General features: G+C 46.7%; 1 protein-coding gene across 1 annotated transcript in view; it reads right to left on the reverse strand.

The window, feature by feature from the left end:
* Positions 1–6034: 6034 nt before the first annotated feature.
* Positions 6035–21612, reverse strand: part of ONECUT3 (one cut homeobox 3) — a 66345-nt gene continuing 50767 nt past the window's right edge. The window contains exon 2 of the mRNA XM_044453486.1: positions 6035–6327. Within this exon, the coding sequence (XP_044309421.1) occupies positions 6035–6327 (293 nt within the window). The remainder of the gene's footprint in view (positions 6328–21612) is intronic.

Below are 21612 nucleotides of genomic sequence, written 5' to 3' on the forward strand. Positions count from 1 at the left end.
CTTTTGGTGCTGCCACACTTTCATTCTTCATGAGCTTCCTTCTCTACAGGTATGGTGGCTGGTCCACTTCCTTCTAGAGATCCCGAGATCCCAGCACAGCTCCATACACTTGATGCCTAATGAATTTCATCCAAAACATTTCAGCTTGAAGGAACATCTCAGCGTTGTCCCACTTCTCTTCGTGTGATGAATTGAACACCCAACTTTAGAACATTTGAGTGTATTTGAGCATCCCTCTGATGGGTTTTCAAATCTAAAAACCTAGAAATATAGGAAGTTAACAGTCTGCACCAAGTTCAATTATTCTCCAGGAATCCTGGTTAAGGGACAAAGATGGTTCCCCATATTTACCCGGAAGCCCTTTGGATAGAATTGTGAAAGACACATGCAAATCATGTGTTCCACCATTCTGCATGACCCTTCACTGTTCATTCAGTAGGCTTCACAAATGTGTAAAAAATTGGATGTTGTTGACCCTTTTGAAACAGAAAGGTGCCACAAGCAATTTTTTTTAAAAAAATTAAGGTACTCCTGCTTTTCTCCAGAACTTCTCAAACCATCTCTAAGCTGGAAGGGTTCCGGGTTTGGTCAGGGTGCATTAGTCCAATCAACAGCCCCAAAGAATGAAAGTCCACTTGTAGTGGCACCGTCTAGTTCACAGATCCCCTTGTCTCAAAGGCCGTGGAAGGAGTGAGGTCCCAATGGGTCAATTGCATTTTGCAAATGATTGTCTTTCTTTTCTCCCTTTTGCATAAAGACACTTGAGATTAGATGCTAAAAGCAAACACATTTGGTTAGCTGGAAAGGTTGCGTGGTGGTACAGATTGGGGCTGGTTTTGGCCGAGACAGAATTCTCTCGTTGGGTGGGCTATAGATGCTGCCCAAAGATGTCCAACCCAAATCCCTCCTCCTTACTGAGCCCTCTTCCATAAGCGTTTACTAACACCTGCTGTTGTTCTTGGACATCACACTGGTATACAAAAGAAAGAAGATGGCAAAAGAGGATAAACAAAGCGAATTGACAACAGAACACCCACAATCACGTGAAATCAATGGGGCCCATGCACAGACCTCCAAGTCGAAATTAAATCTTGTCAGACAAACAACACATCAAACCCATCCACCCCCCGACCCCCCAATAATTATTATTACATTACTTCAAAAAAGAGTATATTTTTCCATGCATAAATCAAATTTTCATTTTGTCTTTTTTGTCTTTTTTTCCTTCTTCGTAAAGTACATTTGAACACGTAAACACATGATAAATACTCTCGTAAGACATGACTCGCAGAAAAAAGAACACATCCCCAAAGCAAAGGGTATTAGTATTACTTGTGATTTTTAAAGGACTTGTTTAAATATGAAATCTGTAAACTCCAAGGAACCTTCATTTCTCGCTCTCTTTCTCTCTCTCTTTTTTTAAAAAATCATGAAACTAGCCAGTTTTTCCTTTCCTTCCCAAACATTCAATATGTCTCCCCATTGAGCATGTCAACATAATCACATGCCATCTTCTGCAAAATTATAATTTAAGAGTATAAAGCTTCAAGTTGCAAATTCCAAAAACTAGCTAAGTAATTATTATTATTATTATTATTTTTGTCACATAAACTATACATTAAATATTTTTGAGGTATTTCAGAGAACATTGTCAAATACTTGCCTGATTTGTGCTGGATTGAGAGGTGGGTTGGGTGGCGGTTGATTTTTTTGGGTTTTTCCTCCTGAGTGGAGAACATCTTTGGTATCAACAAGCCATTTGGGTGTTGGGTCAAAAGTGGGGCAATTTAACTTGGGAAAGAGGCGATCTGGTGGAAAGATGGGTTGGGCATTTGTGGTTGGGGGGAAAGTATGGATCAGATTGTTGGCTAGCTAATTGCCAGAATTTGGGAGGTACCAGGTTGCTCTAAAACCTTGGGGGGGGGTGACTTTTGTACCCCACACCAGATCCAGCAGATGGCAGAGTATAGGGCAGGAACAAGACCTAAGGAACAATCTGAGCTCCAGCTTGGAAAACAAGGCAGCAGGTTCACAGGCCTCCTTTCGAGTCCTTGCATGAAGCAAAGTACCCAAGGATTGTGCAAGGTGGAGAGCAGAAGGCCCGTCTGTCTGTCTGTCTGTCTGTCTGTCTGTCTGTCTGTCTGTCTTGTCAGCATACAAGAGGCTATGAAAGACCACTTGGTAAAACTTGCACGTACGGCTTAGCTGGAGGGGAGAGCCGCACGTGTGAATACTTTACTGTGGGCTTAGTCTTGCTTTTAAACTTCTTGCATTTAGAAAGCTGCCAAGACAAGGAAAAGGACAATTGGTGGTCCTTCTTGCCCAGCATTCTGGCTGTTCCATAGGCAGGAAGTTTCTCTGACAGCAAGACTCATGCGCCCATTTAATTCCAGCTCCCCTCTTAACGTCCCTCTTTCACTGGGGACAGGTTGGTCATAAACTCCCCACCCTTTCTAGCCCTTGCTTGTCTGGTTTGAAGCCACACATCCCCTGGGTTTTCCAAGTGTCACACACTCATGCTCATTTTGGGTCCTTCGCCAGGTTGTCTGCCCCATCTTGTCCATTCAGCTGGCACACGGAATAACTCTGCACACAGCGGCATGCCAATGCACTGACGTTGCACACACACGAGCTTGCACATTGGAGTGGGAACAGGATACAGGGAGGTGGGAACGGGATATGGGAGAAACGGGGATTGCCTACAGAAAGCAGATTTCTGTCCCATCACCCAAAGGCTATGAGAGTTGCAAGAATCCATCTGATTTACGAGAACTGAGGTAATAGTGTATGAATTTATAGGACAAAAAAGTGGAAAGAAATGGTTTACACCTTTGGTACAAGAAAAAGGCACTCTTCGACCACTCGAACAATCATGTTCGTTCTCTCTCTCTTTCTCTCTCTTTCTCTCTCGCTCTCTGGGAGGGCTGGGAAAAGCAGGAGTTTTTAGGGAGGAAATGACAGGTTTTTGGGAACTGTAACAGTGGTTCCAAGGGACTACGGAAGGGTGGTTGCTGGGTAGAAAGTCCAGCACAAACCAGGCAAGGAGAACAAAATCTTTGGTATCAGATGTGATTTTCAAATCACAAAAATCGAAAACTCAAGTGAGGTAGCCTGTATTTTCTGGTTCTCACTAAAAATGTCTTTGCATGTTCAGGGCCAGTTGCCATTAGAACTTATCCCTTTCTTTTTCTTGTGGTGTTCTTTTAGCCAAGCTCAGGCCCTCTTCTTTTCTTTCTCTTTTTCATTTTCTTTCTTATTTTTTGGTGGCTTCGCAGCCATTGAATGCGTCACAAAATCAGGTATGGGAATCTACCATCCACTTCCACTGTTGGTTAGCATCAACGCATCACGACAAGACAAGAAGTCATGGTGGGGTGGGGGGGGGACACTTGTAGGGGGTGGCCACTGGGTGAGGGGAGAGAAGGTTTGAGCTTTTTTGTTTTCCTCCCTTTCTATCCTCTCCCCCCTTTTTTGGCAAAACATACCTTGGCATTTGCTACGTTCCCTCTTCCGGCTTGGTTTTCTCTGTCATCTTTGGTTGCTCCAGCCATCTTACCCATTATATCCCACACCCCGATGGCCACGCCCCATATCCTAGGCTGGGACATCATCTTTTTTGACATAAGGAAATATTAACATAGTTGTTTCCTGATTTCCTTCCTCCTTAAAGAATTGTAATCCAATGGTATTCTCCGCCCCACTTTTGCATTCTAAAAGGTGCCTTACTGTCGTTTAACACATTGTCTTCCATGTAAAGTGATCGCAAAAAACCATTGCGCAAAGATGGTTCTCTGTTACCCGCATCAATTTGATATTGTCCCATTAAAAAACAACAACAACAACAGCAACAACACACACACACACAAAGAATCCCATGTTTACCAGGGAGGTAAGGAGGCTGAGCTCCTTCTGTACAGAGCCTTCTTAACCTCCTTTCTTCTAACCCTCCCAGGCAAAGCAGAGGATAAACTTGGCCAGCCAGACACGGGAAACTTGATTCGTGGTAGCACATCTGGTCTGATTGGCCGTGTCATTTTTGCCTTGACTTGCACTCGTGATTCGTGGCACCAGTCAGGATCTTAGAAATGCTCCTTCCAGAGCCAAAGAGGAGTACCATCGTGTATCTTTCTTGTATTTTTAAGGCAGGCTGTTAATTGGCACACACACAAAAAATAGTCAGTTATCTTTCGTACGTTGCCAGAGATCTTTTGAGCTTTTTGCAGAGTTTATTACTCTGGGGTTTGGGAGCTGGGTTTTCTCTTCTTTCGCTCTTCCCCCTGCCACGCTCAAGGTCGATCGGTATTTAAATATATCTGCATTATCTATTTTGCAACCAGATTCAGAATTCTGCTGCCACCCAACCCAAATTTCCCAATCTGATTTCTGTTGTGTTTATCATTTCTATCCCCTCTGCCCTCCTTGCTGGGAATACAGACAAGGAAAGGAGGCAGACCATGGAGTTAGTGGGTATTCTGGAGAAGATGGACAGAATCATTCCAGTTTGGGGCTGGCCTTTGGAATGGAACCAATATCAAATAGGTCAGCTGCTAATCCAGTGTTTGGGAAAGAAAGCTCAGCTCCTACTCTTCTTTCCTCTGATTTCTTTTAAAGCTTTTTTTTCAATACCCGATTTATGTACCTAAAATGTGCTTCGTGACCCGCATTTTCTCTAGGTGACACAGTGCAACTTAGCTTTGGATCCCCCGCTACTGATTCAAGGGGGGAAAGATGGGGCAATCTTTCACAAGAGTTTCTGCTCCCCAATCCATACTTTGGCTAAGAATTCCCATAAGAGGAATTATCAAAGAATAAGTGGTCTTCTCTCTCGTTGAATTTTGTTTTGGTAAATTCAAACCATGTTGGCATGCACTTAGCGAAACTTCAGTCAGATTTTGTGGGGATTGCCTGCAGAGTGATTTCTTCAGTTAGTGGGGTTGTTGAGAACAGAATGTGAGAAAGGGTGTTGAGCTGGGGGAGGAATGGATGAGGTCAGAAGGTCTGATGGTTTAAGGATGCTTTTTGGAATGGATTTCCATGCCTTTTACCGGTTGATGCTATGAATGCTCTAGACAAGATTGGGTTTAAAATCTTTCCCACACCACATGGGCAACCTTGGATCATGAACTGAGAAATATCTTTAAATCATTTTCAAACGTATGGTCACCAATGCTCCTCGCTACTCCTAGCCAATAATGGCTTTTCTCCAGAGGAACCATGAACAATTCCCATGCAGCTCAGTTCTGCACCTTTTTCCTCATTGGAAAGGACTTTTATTGACTTTGAGATAATGGCCCTTGCTTGAAATGGGGTGAGTGGGGGACCAAATATTTTGCGCCTGAGAGGCATCCCAGAATGCAAGATCCTATGCACAATGCATTTGTCTCTTGCTGGCATTGACATACCCACAGTGAAGATAATGAACCGAGCTACTAGGACTGAAAGCCCAGAGATGGAAGGAAGCAGGTCTCGGAGAGGGACTGATATAACTGCATCTCAGTTTAACTCTACCAGATTAATATGGGAACATGGCCATCTGGTTTGTTGCCCTCCCTGCAAAATTTCAGTGATGGGCTGTTTTGAAGGTTTGTACCATACACTTGCTCCTTAAATGGCCAGAATACCCATTGGTCATCTGCCAAGTGATGTTCACTCCCATAACAATGACTTCAAAGCATGCTTCCTTGAAAACATCTCTAAGTAATGTCTCCCCCACCAACAAAAGTATGTAACACTCTATGACCTGGTGTTTATGGAAAGGAGGGTGGCTCTTTGGCTAAACCAAAGGCTTACGGGGTATGGATGAGATGGGGTGAGGAAATGCCCTTCCACAAGATCCCTTGTGAACTTTGAATGCAGGATGAGGTCGGGTCGATTGAACCAGAGAGGTTGTGACACAGTGGGCAGCTGTGAAGTGCGCATGGCTTGTGGCTGCATTGTGTGTGGGGGAATGGGAATGAACACATGGGGAAGGGAATGAGCGCTTTGTTGTGTGGAGTTGAGGGGGTTGTGGGGTGGGGTGAGGGTAGCTGAAAGATCATGCTTTGGAAAAAGTGCTTGTGGACGAGGAAGGGACTCCCGGGTTGGTCCCTGGCTCTTCCTGCCAGCGGTTCATACACCGTCGGCGAGCATTCATGAAGAAGTTGCTGACGGTGTTAAGCTCCAGGCCCAGCTGCTGCGAAATGGTCATTTGCATCTCCTTCGAAGGGCGCTTGTTCTCCTTGAAGATGGCAATCAGGGTGCGGCGCTGGAGGTCCGTGAAGACCAGCCGCTGCTTCTTGGGTTGCAGGTTCCTGTCTTTTTGCTGTTCTTGTTCTTTACGTTTGCACGCTACACATTTTTAAAGAAGAAAAGAGGGGGACAAAAGAAGAACATTGCTATCAAATGGATGCAAGCCATGGCTTCTTCCAGCTTTTCTACTCCCACAATAAGCAGACACCTCAGTGGGGACAATATTTTGTGGAAATTTGTTTAGCATGGGGACAATATTTTATGGGTGAGCTACAGTCTGAAAGTCTGAAACAGCACTGTCCCATCCACAAGCTGTGAAGTGGTGGGGAGGGGGGTGAAAGACTGTGAAACCAGAGGTTATGGGAGCCAGCGTGACCCCATCCCTTTTGACCCAGGAACCCCAGCAGTGCTTCGAACCTCCAGATCATCTTGGACTACCACCTTCATCTGCTCCAGCCAGCCTGGATGCTGTGAATATGGGAGAAACCTGTCTGGGAGTACGGAATCCAGATGATTCCCTGGGATCGGTTGATCAGACTGTGCTGCAGCAGCTGAGTCCCATTTCCTGGTGAGCACGCCCCACAACATTTCTGGGCCAGGAATCAAGCCCCACAGGCCTGTATGAGTCTCAGACACCTGCTAGCGGCAATCCTCTTCCGTTCCACATGTCATGCCTGCTTGGGCTGCTTCAGAGGACATGGAGGACGGGTTTTATACAGGGGCCGCCAAGCTCGGAGCTCCATGAGACTCATCCAGCCCTGCTGGAGAGTGTGTCCTCCTGAGGAGCACCAGCTGGGAGCCCTGGGGAGGAGCCATGGAAGAGCAAGCTCTTCCCCTCCAGAACCGGCCTCAGCAGCACAGGTCCCTCACCCAACGCACGTCATACGTGTCTTCCCTCAGCATTACAGGGCTCCCTGTTGATGTTGTACCCTGCATCTTGCTAGGCCTTTCTCCTGCCTCACTGTCTCACCACAGCAACAGGGACTTTCCCCTGGCTGTCAGCAACTCACTTCCCCTAACACTACTGCTCTTGGTTCCTGTTGTCTCCTGCCTTGCTGGGTTTACTGCTCACTTGCAGAATCCTAGAACAGTAGAGTGGGAAGGGGCCATGAAGGCCATCAAGTCCAGCCCCCTGCTGTTGCAGGACACCAGTTCACACCACCCCACTCAGGCGGCTGGTCAGAGGCTTTCTGGATGTCTCCAGCGAGGGGGAGCCCACAGCCTCCCCAGGTAACGGGTTCCAGTGTCATACTGCTCTGACAACAAGGAAATTCTTCCTGGTGTCCGGTCTAAATCTCTTTCTTTTAACTTAAGCCCATTATTCTATGTCCTGCACTCTGGAATGAACAAGGAGAGATCTTGACCTTCCTCTTTGCGGCAGACTTTGAGGGACTTATAGAGGGATCTCATGTCCCCGCTCAGCCTCCTCTTCTCAAGGCTGAACCTGCCCATTTCCCTCAGTCTCTCCTCACAGGGCAGCGTTTCCAAACTCTGCGTCATTTTTGTTGCCCTCCGCTGGACCCTTCTAGCTTTTCTGCATCTATTTTAAACTGAGGTGCCCAGAACTGGGCATAGGATGCCAAGGGAGGCCTGGCCAGTGCTGAGTGCAGTGAAACTAGTAATTTGTGTGTTTCACTTAACTTGCCTCATGATACTCGTCTGTTTGGCTTCCAGGTTCTGGACCTCAGCCTGAACCATGACTAAGACTTAGACTTACTTACTGGGTTTGTTTAGAGCGGCTCCTTAGCATCATGTTCTTGCCACTAAACCTGGCTTTGGACACGGGTGCCTTGGTCTTATCTCTGACCTTCTGCATCTCAGGCCTGGGCCCTGGACCATTTGTTTCGAGAGCATTTGTAGGCCCTCCCTCTCAGCTTGGCCTGTGGGGCAAGACCTAGCCGGACATGAGCAGAAGCCCCTGAAATGCTAGAGGGAGAGGCCTCGATCCTACAGGTAAGCTGTAGTTCAAAATATCTGGAGAACACCAGGGTGCTGGCTGCATAGCATAATTCAAAACCCAATCAGAAAAAGCCCCTCTTAAAAAATGGGGCCCCGCCAGCCAGAACATCGGCACATGGACACCAATGCTGACCCAAGCTGAGCTGAGGGTGGTTTCGTCTTTCACCCCCTCAAACTTCTCCCAGTTTCAAGCTGGACATCCTGTATAAAGAACGTTTTGCTCAGCTTTGGTCTTCCACCCACCCACTTACATCCATCTGGAAAGACACAAATGTTTCAGAAGAGGGATGGCTGCTTCTTGTACCCTCGCCATGCAAAACAGGTTCAGTGAGTTTTTGCATTGCTTCAAAAGCCTGCAAACCTGTTTGACTAGAGGCCACAGTGGAAATAAAAGGAATTCATGTGTGCACCATAGAAAGCTGCCTTCCAGTGACTTTAAATTATGTTTCAAATGGTTTCCTGTCTCCAGGTTTCATCTTCTTTAATAGAAGAATGAATTTTAATTGATCGGCACTGCAGACTTCTGCACAGTGACTCAAAGCTACTTTCCCTTCAGTTCAGTGGTCAGTGTGCACAGGATTATAGTGTCAGGAACCTTGTGCGGTTTGTGTAGCTCAATGGAAACCCCAGCAGAGGAATAAAAAACCTACCCTATGGCCATCAGATGCTTGCAAAGAAAACAAACAAAAATAAACATAACAGTAATATTGTCTTTAAAAAAATACCAACATTTTAGAAGGAATGCTAAGAAAGGAAAAAAGACCAAAACAAAGACACAGATTTGCAAATTAAAACTTGGATCAAAGCATTTGCCATTGTCAAAGAATTGTTCATTTGCACTTCCTTCCCACCCCAACCCTCCCCATCGCAGAGGCATTTAGGAGTAACCAAATGCTACCAGCAAAAAATGGAAGCTGTTCAGCAAACCCAGTAAGAGACACATGTTTGGGTGATGCGGTGTAGTCCTGGCGGTCACACCCACAAAGCTGAGGTGGGTCCAGTGGAAGGGCTCTTTAACAACGCCAAGCTTCTCCGCTTAAACATGGGCAAGACCAACCAGCTTGCTAGAGCTTGGGGTGGATGTGACATCTGCCTTTTCCCATATTAGTACCCTCACACCACAATCCGCACGTCAGGTCTTTCTCCAGGTAGCCCTCTGCGGAAATTTCAGACCATAACAACAAGGGGAGGGGCCTTCTCGGTGTTGGCCCCCTGACTGTAGAATACTTTCCCTGGAGAAACCCACATGGTTCCAGTGATGCCATATTTCTGGCACCAGTTTAAGTCTTTCCTCTATACCCAGCCATCGGATGGTGTGTGTTTTTTCTTTAAAAATGTTTTACAGGGGCCATTATTTTATTGTTAGTCACTTTTAGCTGCCTTACATTTTTCTAGGTTTCCCAGGGTTTTATTTGTTGCTATAGAACACCTTCAGCCTTTTTCTTGAAAACTATGACTAAGAAATTTAAATCAAAGATCATAAAACCTTATATTTGGTGCTAGGTTTAGATTTTCTTCCAATCCCAGTCACTTGATAGCATACGAAAGTTTTACCGGCCCTAATGTTCATTTTATAAAATGGTTAAATTGTTGTATGTAACTGGCACTCACCATTACGGGGGCCTGAGCTCTAATTAAAATGTTTCACTGGGAGGATGGGTATATCTTTGACAAACACTCATTCTAGGTACTTAGTCTGCAAACATAAAAATATATCTTTGAATGGAATGATTCTTCCACCTCCATAGATTCCAAAACTCACTCATTATGAGATGAATATATTTGCCATAATAACTCTGACATCGTTTGCCCTTTTTAAACATGCATCATTTGAACTGCGCATAGTTTTGCAACATGGAATTGTTGCTTTGTTTTGTCTGGTCAGTGGTCCTGGAAGATACATCAAAACAGTGAAGAGCCAGTATTTTCCTAATAATAGAATCAGCCACCCTGGCCAAAAGGCTCCTTAGATTTTAGAGCCTTAAGAAAATGTTTAGTATCAGAAATTAGATGAATGTTTAAGAAAAGTGGGCATAAACATTTTCTTCCATGGACTGTGCCCAGCTCACAGGGCTGAAGGCAGAAGAAACGAGATGGTGTGGTTTTATTTTATTTTTCGGGCACCTGAGAACTCGTTCATTTTTTGAAGGATAGATCTATAAAAGGAGGGCAGCCTGACAGCCAGATCCAATTCATAAAAGCCCTGGGGTACATTCCCATGGTGGGCAGAAAGCAAAAGCACAAAGCCCCAAAACTATTCCAGCTTAAAGCGTTTAAGTGCCAAGGTGGTGTATCTGTCGCATGTCAGCTGTGGCAAGGAAATAAAAGGAGAAGACACTTGTCTTGCTTCTTTCTCTCAGGGAGCATTTGGCAATCCTGTGCTGGAGAGAGGAACCAGGGTCTGACAGGGCTTTGGTCTCATCCTGCAGGAATCTTTGCGCTACCAGCCTCCATGCCCATGATGCATACCAGCAGAGACACCTCTGAAACAGACCTGGATCTGTTAGTGTGTGTGTGTGGGGGGGGGGCAATGAAAGCAGTAAACCCACCCACCCAGCAGGCAATTTAATTTTCTTTTACACTTGCTGTGTGTGAAAATCTCAGCCAGGAGAGGTAAATGCCCCCTTTGGGTCTGAGTTCCACCTCTAAAGATGCAGAATCAATCCATTACCAGCACATGTGATGTTCAAATGTGTGTGATGCCACCTCCTTTTTCCCATTCCTGCTTTAAAGTGCACATGTTCAAAAAAATACTCTCCACAGATGTATTTATTTTTAAATATGCGTCCCCTAATGTCTGTGCTTTTAAATGGTGCTACAAGCAACTGATATTTTTCTTCTGCCTTGCCCTCATCTCCCAGAATCTGGTCATGTTTTGCAGCTCCTTTTACGTGCCAAATATGGAAGCAAAAGCAAAGAAAGAACCTGTTTGGAAATGCAGCTTTAATAAAGAAAGAGGTAGGAAGGAATTTTGTCCCAGCATGTCTGATTTCATATCTGAAATTCACCTAAATGAGTTTCTCGCTTCCTGCCTACACCCCTTCCCCTGGGCAGACAATGTTCACAGCATTGTCTTTTCTTCCACCCTTATTTTTAAAAATATTTATAATATTTGGTACATGGCTGTAGATATGCTCCTTTTAAAATTTAGAACCCTTCTGATGTCTCTTCTCAAATAAATTTGTTCCACATCAAGGCAGAAGGCTCCATTTTATTCCTACAATCAAGCCACTGCCATTACAGAAAATTCAAAATACAAAAGTCTCCATGTTCAGAGTATCTCTTTTATCAGTGAACAGTTTTGTGGTAATTCTAGCAGGTCGGGAAGACTGAAGTTGTAAAGCATGAAATGGTCATGGGAGCAGATACGGGGAAGGAGAGCAGTTTTAATCGTGTGTTCACAACTGAAGCTATCTAGACTCACACACAGACACACACACTACAACCCTCACCATTACATCCAGGGTATACAATTACCTCTCTGTGCCGGGGTAAGGATGGCAATTCCATCAGTTACACTGGCTAGGGAAGATACAGATTGTAATCCAAAACAATCAGAGAATTAGTCTTTCCTTTGTAATGGCAAAACCATAACACTCAGAACTTGGAGAACCCAACTGGCAGTGCTTTCCAGACAGAAAACACTACATCTTAAAGAAATTTATTGCCTTAAAAAAACAAAACCCTTTCTACCAGCAGCGGTTTAGCATGTCGACTTGCGGGTCGATATAATCACAGCTCTGCAGTCCTAGATCAATACCCTTCTGTAGTCATATCTACATGCGAAGGATCTCCAAAGTGCAACATTTTTATATTTCTCCTCTCCCCGATCCAGGCTCTGCAGCCTGGATTAAAAATCAGGAGAATGACCCTGGAGGGTTTCCACAGACTGGGCGCTGCCCTCTTCGGCAAAATGTAAGGATAAATTGCAGCGTGGATACAGCGTTCAGACGTACCTTCGTTTGATCGTTTTGATAGCCAGGGGGTTGGCTTAGCCACGTGGCAGGGACTATGAGTGTTCCGGACATGCCACTTACTAATGTGACAATAGCCCTCCTTTCTGCCCAAAAATGGCTTTCACGGTGGCTAGCAGCCAGGCGAATCCTCCAGATGAAAAGCAAAGTCTTAATTAAAGCAATTAAAATGCAACAAGAACAGAAAGGTGGGGTTTAGATGCACTTGGCCGAGAGAAAGAGAGCTGGACATGTTATTGCAGGGATATTGACCCCAAGGATTGATGCGAAAGGGCAGCTCGCGAAATCATTGCTAAACACACAGGGGCGAACCAGGTTTGGGGTTTGTCCTCCAAGCGAGTGCAGGGCGGCCGCCCATTTCACAGGGAAGGCCTCAAAGAAGAGAGGGTGAAATGAGGTTCTAGGACGAAAGAGACAAATTTTGGGACTGCGGAGCTTCGGAAAAACAGTTGGCAAGAGGAGGCATGAATGGAGTTTTGAAAATTATGCGTGGTGTGGAAAGAAGTCTTTCTCCCTCTCTTTTAACTCCGGAACCCAAAGAGGGCATGGAGAGAAGCCGCAGGGCAGGGGATTCAGAGCAGATGAGAAGGAGTCTTCACACAAGGGCGGCATATCAAGTCGGGACCTGCTTCCACAAGAAGCAGTGAAAGCAGGCTGTGCGAATTGGGGATTGGGCACCAGAACGGAGGAAACTAGCAATGGCTGCTGGCGATTATGTTTATATGCTGTCTCCAGGATTGGATGCAGAATGCCTGCATAGGCCAGTCACTGGGGAAGATGGGTGGGAGCAGGATTTGCCCCCAAGTCCTGCTGGTCAGCACCCCTTTGGGGTAACTGCCCGGCCACTGTGGAAACTGGATGCCAGACCAGAGAAGTCCTTGGCTAGATTCTTGGCTTGCACTTTCACTTTCTATTAATTAATATTTCTCACCCTGCATGGAACAGGAGGTAGCTTGCATAATCCTTTTATGCCTCTCCATTTTACCCTCACAACAACCCTATGAGGTAGGCCAGGCTGAGAGCATGTGACCATCCTCAAGTCACCCAGTGAGCTGCATGAATGAGAAAGGACTTGAGCACAAATCTCCCAGGTCCCCATCTGAAGCTCTAACCACTACACCACACTGCCCCCCCATTTGGGTCACTTCCTTTGAAAGATAGGTTGCTTCTTTTGCGTGTGTTTAAACTGGGCAGTGGAGAGGAGTTGGAGGAGGGTGGGAAGGTTGTGTGGGTATACAAGCTTCTTGATCCCACGGTACTTGTTTAAAATCAATTTCTGTTAAAAATACCTGCTCTGCCACTAGCTCACCAAGCCCACATTTGTTGTCTTGTGCGTTGTGTTCACGCTGGAACAGTAAAGACTGTCCTCAGAGAGACTGTCTTAATTTCCCTCCAACAAAAAAATATGGGACATATTCTTGGCCCCAGTAAGCGATTCGCCCCCTTCGAAGTGGGGTAGGCCAGAGGTGCTGTACTTCTTCCGCATGGGTCTCCGGACAGCTGCCCCCGGCAGGCAGCCACCTCACAGGGCTGCTCTTCGGGTAAGCGCCTGCCATGCATCCATGGCCCGCCCAGGTGTGCTTTCAAAATCCGCTGCAGATACATAATGATTCGTCCCGATTCCTTCAACTCCTTCTTTTTCAATACTCAAGGAAGATAATCACCAAAGGGGAGTGTGAAGTCCCCACTGAATTGTTTCTAAAAGAGGGGACCTATAATAGCCAACCATCAAAGGACCAGCTCTTGATGGACCAGCAATTATACCCCCTGTGTGAGCTTTTCCAGCATTGCACTTAATATACCTAATAGCTCCCCACACTGAAATTCCGCCTTTGTGCCAGCGAGTGTGTGTTTTTTCTCATGGAGCCACGCAACCTGCAATTTCCTGCCCCCTTTCCTTAAGTGCCTGTGATTTAAAGTGGCCAGGAAAGATCGCCGGGGAGGACGGGGGGGGGGGTGCTGGATGCATGTATTCTGGTTCTAACTGGGACCAAGGGGAGTCAAATGGGCCAAACATTGTCCTCCATTGTTCAGGTGGTCCCAATCCAGAACTGGCACAGGAGCAGAGGTGACAGTGGGGCATGGGAGAGGATGGATGGATGGACAGCCCTGAAGCCAAGCTCGGGGGTTAGATGCCTCTTTTCACAGGCAGTTCTCTGCTTTGGAGACCTGGCAGGAGACAGGATTAATTAGCCCCTGGTCTCCTAGTCCGTTGATTTTACGGTGGCAAGATGCCTGGTATTCCCATTTAAACTGCTGTTAGGATGTCTCAATATTCAGCCGGACCTCTGCAAATGCTACACAAATTTGGTTGTGGTGTTGATGCGCCAACAAGTTGTCTCGGCCACCTGAAGAAGGAGTGCCTTCCCAAAGATCCCCATCCTACAAAGTCCCGCTCAGCTCTCTCCAGCTCCCCGGTCTGCATTTCCTCTTCCTTGGCGATGCTTCTCCAAAACCGAGCAAGGCGTGTGCTGCAGAGAGGAGACAGCTGAATTTGGCATGCACAGAGGGAAGCAAGAGGCCCCCAGCTTGTAGAAAGGTGCATGACGCCAGAGTTACTGGTCGCCAGTCTAAACTGGGGCTTGTGAAGTGGAGCCAGCCCTGGAGCCATGGGGCACAGACCTTGTGGGGCTGCCATGGGCTGGTGGGAAGGCAGAATGTGTAACAAGGGGGCCAGGCCTTCCCTCTTGGCTGCCTTCCCAAGGGTTAACTTCCAGATAGCCTGCCGTGCCTAATCCTGCCTAATCTTGGAAGCTAAGCAGGGTCAGGCCCGGTTGAAAGGATGGGGGACTTAAATGTTGTGAACTGCCCAGAGAGCTTCAGCTACAAGCAGGACAGAAATGCAATGAATAATAATAATTGCAGGACACCCAGGTAGGGCAGGAGCCTTTGAAGCCCCATTAAGGCCTGCTGTCTGTGAATTCCCAGACGGAGCTGGGAGGGGATGCAGGAGAGGAGGGAGAGCGATGCTTTGCCTGAGACAAGCTGGAGGGCTTATGCTGTCCACCCACAAAGTTACTGAAAGGGAAGGATTTGGGGGAGGAGCCCCCAGTTTAGGCTCAGCCTGTGCAGAGATCTCTTGCTCAGCCTGCCAGAGCAAGGCAGCTAATGCCAGAGCCCGTGGCTACAGTCCGGTGGGCAGAAATGGGGTGTGAACACAGAAAACTGAACCCCCCCCGCCCCTGCTCTGCTCCAACTTCTTCCCACCTGAGGGAGGGGCAAAGGGTGGAGGAAGGACGGTGAGCCGCCAGCCTGTTCCTTCCCCTTTCCTTCTGAGTTTCTGTTTAACAGCAATGATGCCGTCCAGGATGCAGCTTTTTTCAATCTGCAGGACCCCCGCTCCCCAAGCAGCTTTTAACTGTACAGCTAGAGATATTCAGTAAACAAGAGGCAAAAGTAATATATGGAGAAAATGCAGTGTTGGACAGAGAGCTAGTGTGATGTACTGGCTAAGAGTGTAGGGCTGGGAGTCAGGAGACCCGGGTTCTGTTTAGAGATGTGGGAACTCTTTTCGGCTTAGTTCAGAGTGGATGGACATAAGACTGAACCTTTGGACAATTTGGCATATGCGGTGCAGCTGGGGCTGGGCGAGAAACTTAGTCACTTCACACTCAAAAGCAAATTTGCCATGCTTGCCCTTCCTGAACCCACCGCTAGAACAATATTCACGCTGTTCAGAATATTGCAGGGTAGTTTCAGGAACAAAGAAACATCGAAACAGAGCGAGTCAGAAGGTGCCTCCCGGGCCATCTAGTCTGACCCCTGGCTCCAGCTGGCTCGACTCATGACAAGCCCACCATGTGCATGTCCATTTATCCTTGAAAATGATTTGTGGAAAGATAGTGCTCACTGCTGCAGGGGGAAATCATTTGCAGAATTGCACGTCTGGGGTAATATGTATGAAAGTATCTACAAGGGTTTGTGCAAATTCAAGAAGGGCTTCAGTTGATGCACTACTGGGAATCTGTGAAAAATAAAAAACTGAGCAAAAGTGAGCGTGAGAAGCTTCACGGATCCCGAAATGCCAGCCACAACAATTTATGTGTGGCTCGTGGGAAACAGATGCAGTGTTTGTTTACTTAGGCATTTCCCCTTCATCCAAAAGGATTCCCAAATCTGCTGGCATATTTCTTTCACAATCAATGGAAAAGTTAATACTGTTTTTGGCTGCCAGCTTTACAACTGAAAATCTATAGGAAAAGAAGGAAAAATGGATGGTAAGAGAAGGGGAAAATAAACTCAGGCATTAGAAACATTGAAACAGACCGAGTCAGAAGGGGTCTCCCGGGCCATCTAGTCTGACCCCTGGCTCCAGCATTCATTCCTAACGTTAAAGAGAACTGGTGCAGTGGGGAGGGGGGTGCTGGACTGGGGTCTGAGAGATTCAGGTTCCAGTCCCAACTCAGCCGTGAACCTCACTGGGTGACTCTGCGCTGGTAATTGACTCTTAACCCAACCCACCTTGCAGGGTTGTTGTTGTGAGGATGAGACAGAGTGTGAGGAGCATGGTGTAAGCCACTTTGAGTTTGTTATGAGCCAAAAGAAGGATTTAAGTCTAATAAATAATTGAGTAAGATGCAGGGAGAGGCGGATTGTAAGTGAGATGAGTGATTTGGTTCTCTCTCTGCTTTTCCAGGCACTTCACCCGAAATGAATAGAGAGTTCCAGTGTGATGGGACGAGTGGAAAAATTGCTTCCAAGGGCCGGCTGACCACTGGGTGGCACTGTGGGACCATCGAGAAACTCAGCGCTTGTGAGTTGGACTGAGCGCAACCCACAAAGGAAACTGCCCCATATTCTGCATAACGCATAATCCCAAAAGCCTCCGCAGGGGAGCCAGCTCGGCTGGTGCGTGCAGGGCCCACATCACCGGGTCTCTGCAGCATGGTCGCCAAGGCTGCCCTTTCCAGATCCCACTTCCTTGGGCTTTGGAAACCCCACAGGGAGATACACTGGGGAACAAACCCCACCAGCAGCGCTGCACCGAGTGCCGGCCATTGGCACTGTGGAGAACAGCCCAGCCAGAGTCTGGTGCGCACTCATTTGGTGCTCGCAAGGAGCGCGTGTGCCCCCCTCACTGCGCTGTCAGAGCCCATAGTGCTTCCCGGTTTCTCTTAGCTCGAACCAGCGTGATTGTCTCAGGCCCTCTTCTATGGTCGTGATTGGCCAGCAGCATTAGAAGGGGAGGAGACGATCACTGAATCATAGAAGCAACATCAGGTCCAGCCCCCAGCTGTTGCAGGACACCATGTTATACCATCCCACTCAGAGCGCTGCCCAGTTTCTTTTTATTTTATTTATTATTTATTAAAACATTTTTATGCCGCCCCATTTGCCGAAGCCTTGGGGCGGCTTACAACAATAAGTTAAAATAATTATAATATAAATCAAAAATATAAACATTAAATTAAAAATACAAAAATACAGTATAAAATAAGCCGCCCTGGCCAGATAAAATCCAATAATATTAACAGTTAAAATGCCGCTTGAATAAAAAGGTCTTCGCCTGGCGCCGAAAAACAAATAACGACGGCGCCAGGCAGACCTCTCTGGGGAGCGCGTTCCATAACTTAGGCGCCACCGCAGAGAAAGCCCTCCTCCGAGTACCCACCCTCCTAATTTCTTTCACGGAGAGTTCCCGGAGAAGGGCCTCTCCCGCCGATCTCAAGGGGCGGCCGGGCATATATGGATGCAAGTGCTCCTTTTTGAATGTCTCCTGTGTGGGAGAGCCCCCCCACCTCTCCAGGCAGCTGGTCCCACAGCCATATTGTCCTAACAGTGAGGGAGCTTTTCCTGATGTCCAGCCTGAACCTGGGTTGTCGCACCTTGAATTGGTTATTCTGTGCCCTACACTCTGGTATCAACATGAACGAGCAAAAGTATAAGGAGCAACAACCGCAGAGAAATGGGAGAACATCTCACCTCACTGAAGGGAGCATTCCACACCTGGAGAACCAGCACTCCCTCTCATATTCTCATCTTGTCTTTATGATAGATGGTTGGACAGATGGACGGATGGACAGATGATATTGAGTGCCAGTGCATTGGCCTGGGCATCTGGGGGATCCAGACCGAAGCCTCCACTCAGTCATGAAAAATGGAGCTGTCATGATTTGCTCACAAGAGGAAAATGGACAGAGCATTAAGTGCACTTCAATAGCTTGAAAATGGCTCTACCAAAAGAAAGTCAAGGCTCTACCAAAAGAAAGTCAAGAAGAAGAAGCAGAGCGAAACACGTAAAATATAAGTGCTTGCTGTCTTAGAAAACATGACAACCATCTTGGAGGAGATTCAGAACTCACTAGAGGCTCCAAACTCACCAGTTCTAATGACAGGGAAGAGATGTCCCTGGATCAAATTTTCTAGGGGGAATGTTTCATCCCTGCCACTCTTCCTTATGCCAAGAGAAATCCTGCAAAACAACGTTCAACTGAAGAAATAGAATATTTATTCTTGCATCAGCCGAGTCTAAATATTTTCAGAACAATGAAGAACACTTTGAAGTTTCTGAATGTGCACATCCAAACTCAACGTGCTATCCACATTTGAGCATTAAAAAGAGGGGGAAAACATTGTCAGAAGAAGCAGCAGCTGTGACACTCTGTATCAACACAGAAAATTTTCTGTTTGGTCCATCCACCTTTTCATTTTAAGAGAGCTGATGAAAATTATGGACAGAGACTAGAGAAACACGAGGGGGGGAATATCAACAAAATTTGCAACGCATTGATCCCATTGCTCACTTTTTTTGAGCAGCTCTGGAGAAATCACAGAAAAGAAAGAAGTGCTCATGTTTCACATCTTTCTTCACCCATATCTGAAGTGGTTTGCTAATGGAGAATGAAGCTGGTGTAAAGATCACTCAAGAGAACATAGGGAAACCCGTTTCTCATTGCTGGCTCTGTACCAGGTATTGAAATCAAGTAGGTGTTATTTTCTGTTGCTACTTGAATAGAGAGGAGAAAAATTATGTGCTTCATGCTAATTGGCAGTTACACTGCAGAAAAAATATATGGGATTTTCACCAGCATCCTTAATTTATATGGTACTGACATCAAGAACCGTGTGGGCAGATGTATGGTACTACCAGGAATATTCAGCGCTGGGATATGCAAACTTGCATGAAAAACATGGACAATTGAGCTGTTTTCATGACTTAAACAAGGCATTCCTTGAGTTTTGCTGGGCAAAACAGTGCAGCGGACAGCAGTGAAGCTGTTCCAATTTCTTCATGTGTTGTATGCTTTCTTTTATTTCTTCTTAGGTTCTACCCACAAATACTTCAAGACAATATGATGAGTGGTCCCAACCCCACAGAAATTAAAAAGAATATACCAAAGATCACTTTGCAAAAACCTATTACTAACTAGATGGTCCTCTGAAAAGGTGCCATGCAAATTCTTGGCATTTGTTATATCTATACTTTGGAAGCCTTAAGAAAGATTGCCAATGAATCCATGCTAGAAGCAAACTCTCATTAAAAAAAATTGAAATGCATTTTAGGGTAGCATTTTGGCATAGAAACATAGAAACAGAGCGAGCCAGAAGGGGCCTCCTGGGCTGTCTAGTCTGACCCTCGGCACCAGCCAACTCTGCTCATGACATGCCCACTATGTTCATGTCCAGCCTATCTTTGAACACCCGCACCAATGGGGCCTCAACGACCTCTCTGGAAGCCCATTCCACACCCTCAGGGTCCTGACTGTCAGGAAGTGCTTCCTGGCATCCAAATGGAACCTTGGCTCCCTGAGCTTTGCTCCGTTGGAGCACGTTCTGCCTTCCTCTGCAGGGGAGAACAGGTCTCTGCCCACCTCCATGTGACACCCCCTCACACACCTGCATGTCGCCAACAGATCCCCTCTGAGTCTCCTCTTCTCCAGGCTGAAGAGACCCAGTTCCCTCAGTCTCGCCTCATACGGCTTCCCCTGCAAACCGGCCACCAGCCTTGTGGCCCTTCGCTGCTCTGACTCCAGCCTGGCTATATCCCTCTTGTAATGAGGGGCCCAGATTAAACACAAGACGCCAGCTGTGGGCACACCAGAGTCATTTAGAGTGACAGAAACACCTCTCTCAATCTAGAAGTTGCTAGACTTTCTCTCCCAACGCCATGTTAAAAACAGAGAAACAGAAACAGAGTGAGTCAGAAGGGACCTCCCGGGCCATCTAGTCTGACTCCCGGCACCAGCCGGCTCCACTCACGACATGCCCACCATGTACGTGTCCAGCCTATTCTTAAACACCCTCATCGGGGGGGCCTCAACCACCTCCTATGGAAGCCCAGTCCATGCCCTTGGAGTCCTAAAAGTCAGGAAGGACTTCCTGGCATCCAAACTGAACCTTCACACTGTATAAAGACCTTCACAGTGTTGATGCTGGAAACAGCAGCCCCCCAAATCCAGGACTGGTTGCAGCTTTAGGGAATCTATTTTATTCTCCTACATCACCTTTGTCCATGACATGAGGAACAACTTTGAAGAAATAATGTAGAAGCTGAGCAAAGAAATGGAATCATCAAGTATTCAGATGAAAGATTGTCAGCTCAGAGACACAAATCAATTTTCCCAGATGGAAAAAAGTTATTGGCAGAGACAAATTCAGGGTGAAAACGGACTACAGTGGCTTAAATAAACTTCAAATGGAATTGGAGATGTGCTTTTCGACTTATGTAGAAGTTGTCGATCTATTTACATTCCTAGCAGGACTGGACTGTTCGTCCCTAAATCATGGTGCACTGGAAAGCATTGCAGAAGTTTTAGTGAGAACTTGCCCAAAAGATTTGCAAATCTCTTTCTCTGAATTAAAACATGCTATCTATTTCTTAGGTACAGAGAACACCCAAGACGGACAGGTCATAGCAGAGAGCTCTGGCAAAAGCTGATCCACTGGAGAAGGAAATGGCAACCCACTCCTGTATCCCTGCCATGAAAACCCCACGGACTGTACCAAAAGGCAAAAAGATATGATGCCGGAAGATGAGCCCCTCGGGTCGGAAGGTGTCCAATACGCTACTGGGGAAGAGCAGAGGGCTAGTACTAGTAGCGCCAGAAAGAGTGAAGTGACTGAGTCAAAGCCGAAAGGACACTCAGTTGCGGATGTGTCTGGTGGTGAAAGGAGAGTCCCATGCTGCAAAGATCTATACTCCATAGGAACCTGGAATGTAAGATCCATGAATCAAGGCAAGCTGGATGCGGTCAAACAAGAGATGACAAGACTGAACATCGACATCTTGGGAATCAGTGAACTAAAATGGACAGGAATGGGTGGTTTTAATTCAGGTGACCATCAGGTATACTACTGCGGGCAAGAATCCCTCAGAAGACTCCCTGGAGAAGACCCTGATTCTGGGAATGATTGAAGGCAAAAGAAGAAGGGGATGGCAGAGGATGAGGAGGCTGGGTGGGATCCCTGGGGCGGTGGGTGTGGGCTTGGATGGACTCCGGGGGATGGTGGA

The sequence above is a fragment of the Varanus komodoensis genome, unplaced genomic scaffold (genome assembly GCF_004798865.1).
Source record: "Varanus komodoensis strain SLA01 unplaced genomic scaffold, ASM479886v1 scaffold79, whole genome shotgun sequence".
Lineage (NCBI taxonomy): Eukaryota > Metazoa > Chordata > Lepidosauria > Squamata > Varanidae > Varanus > Varanus komodoensis.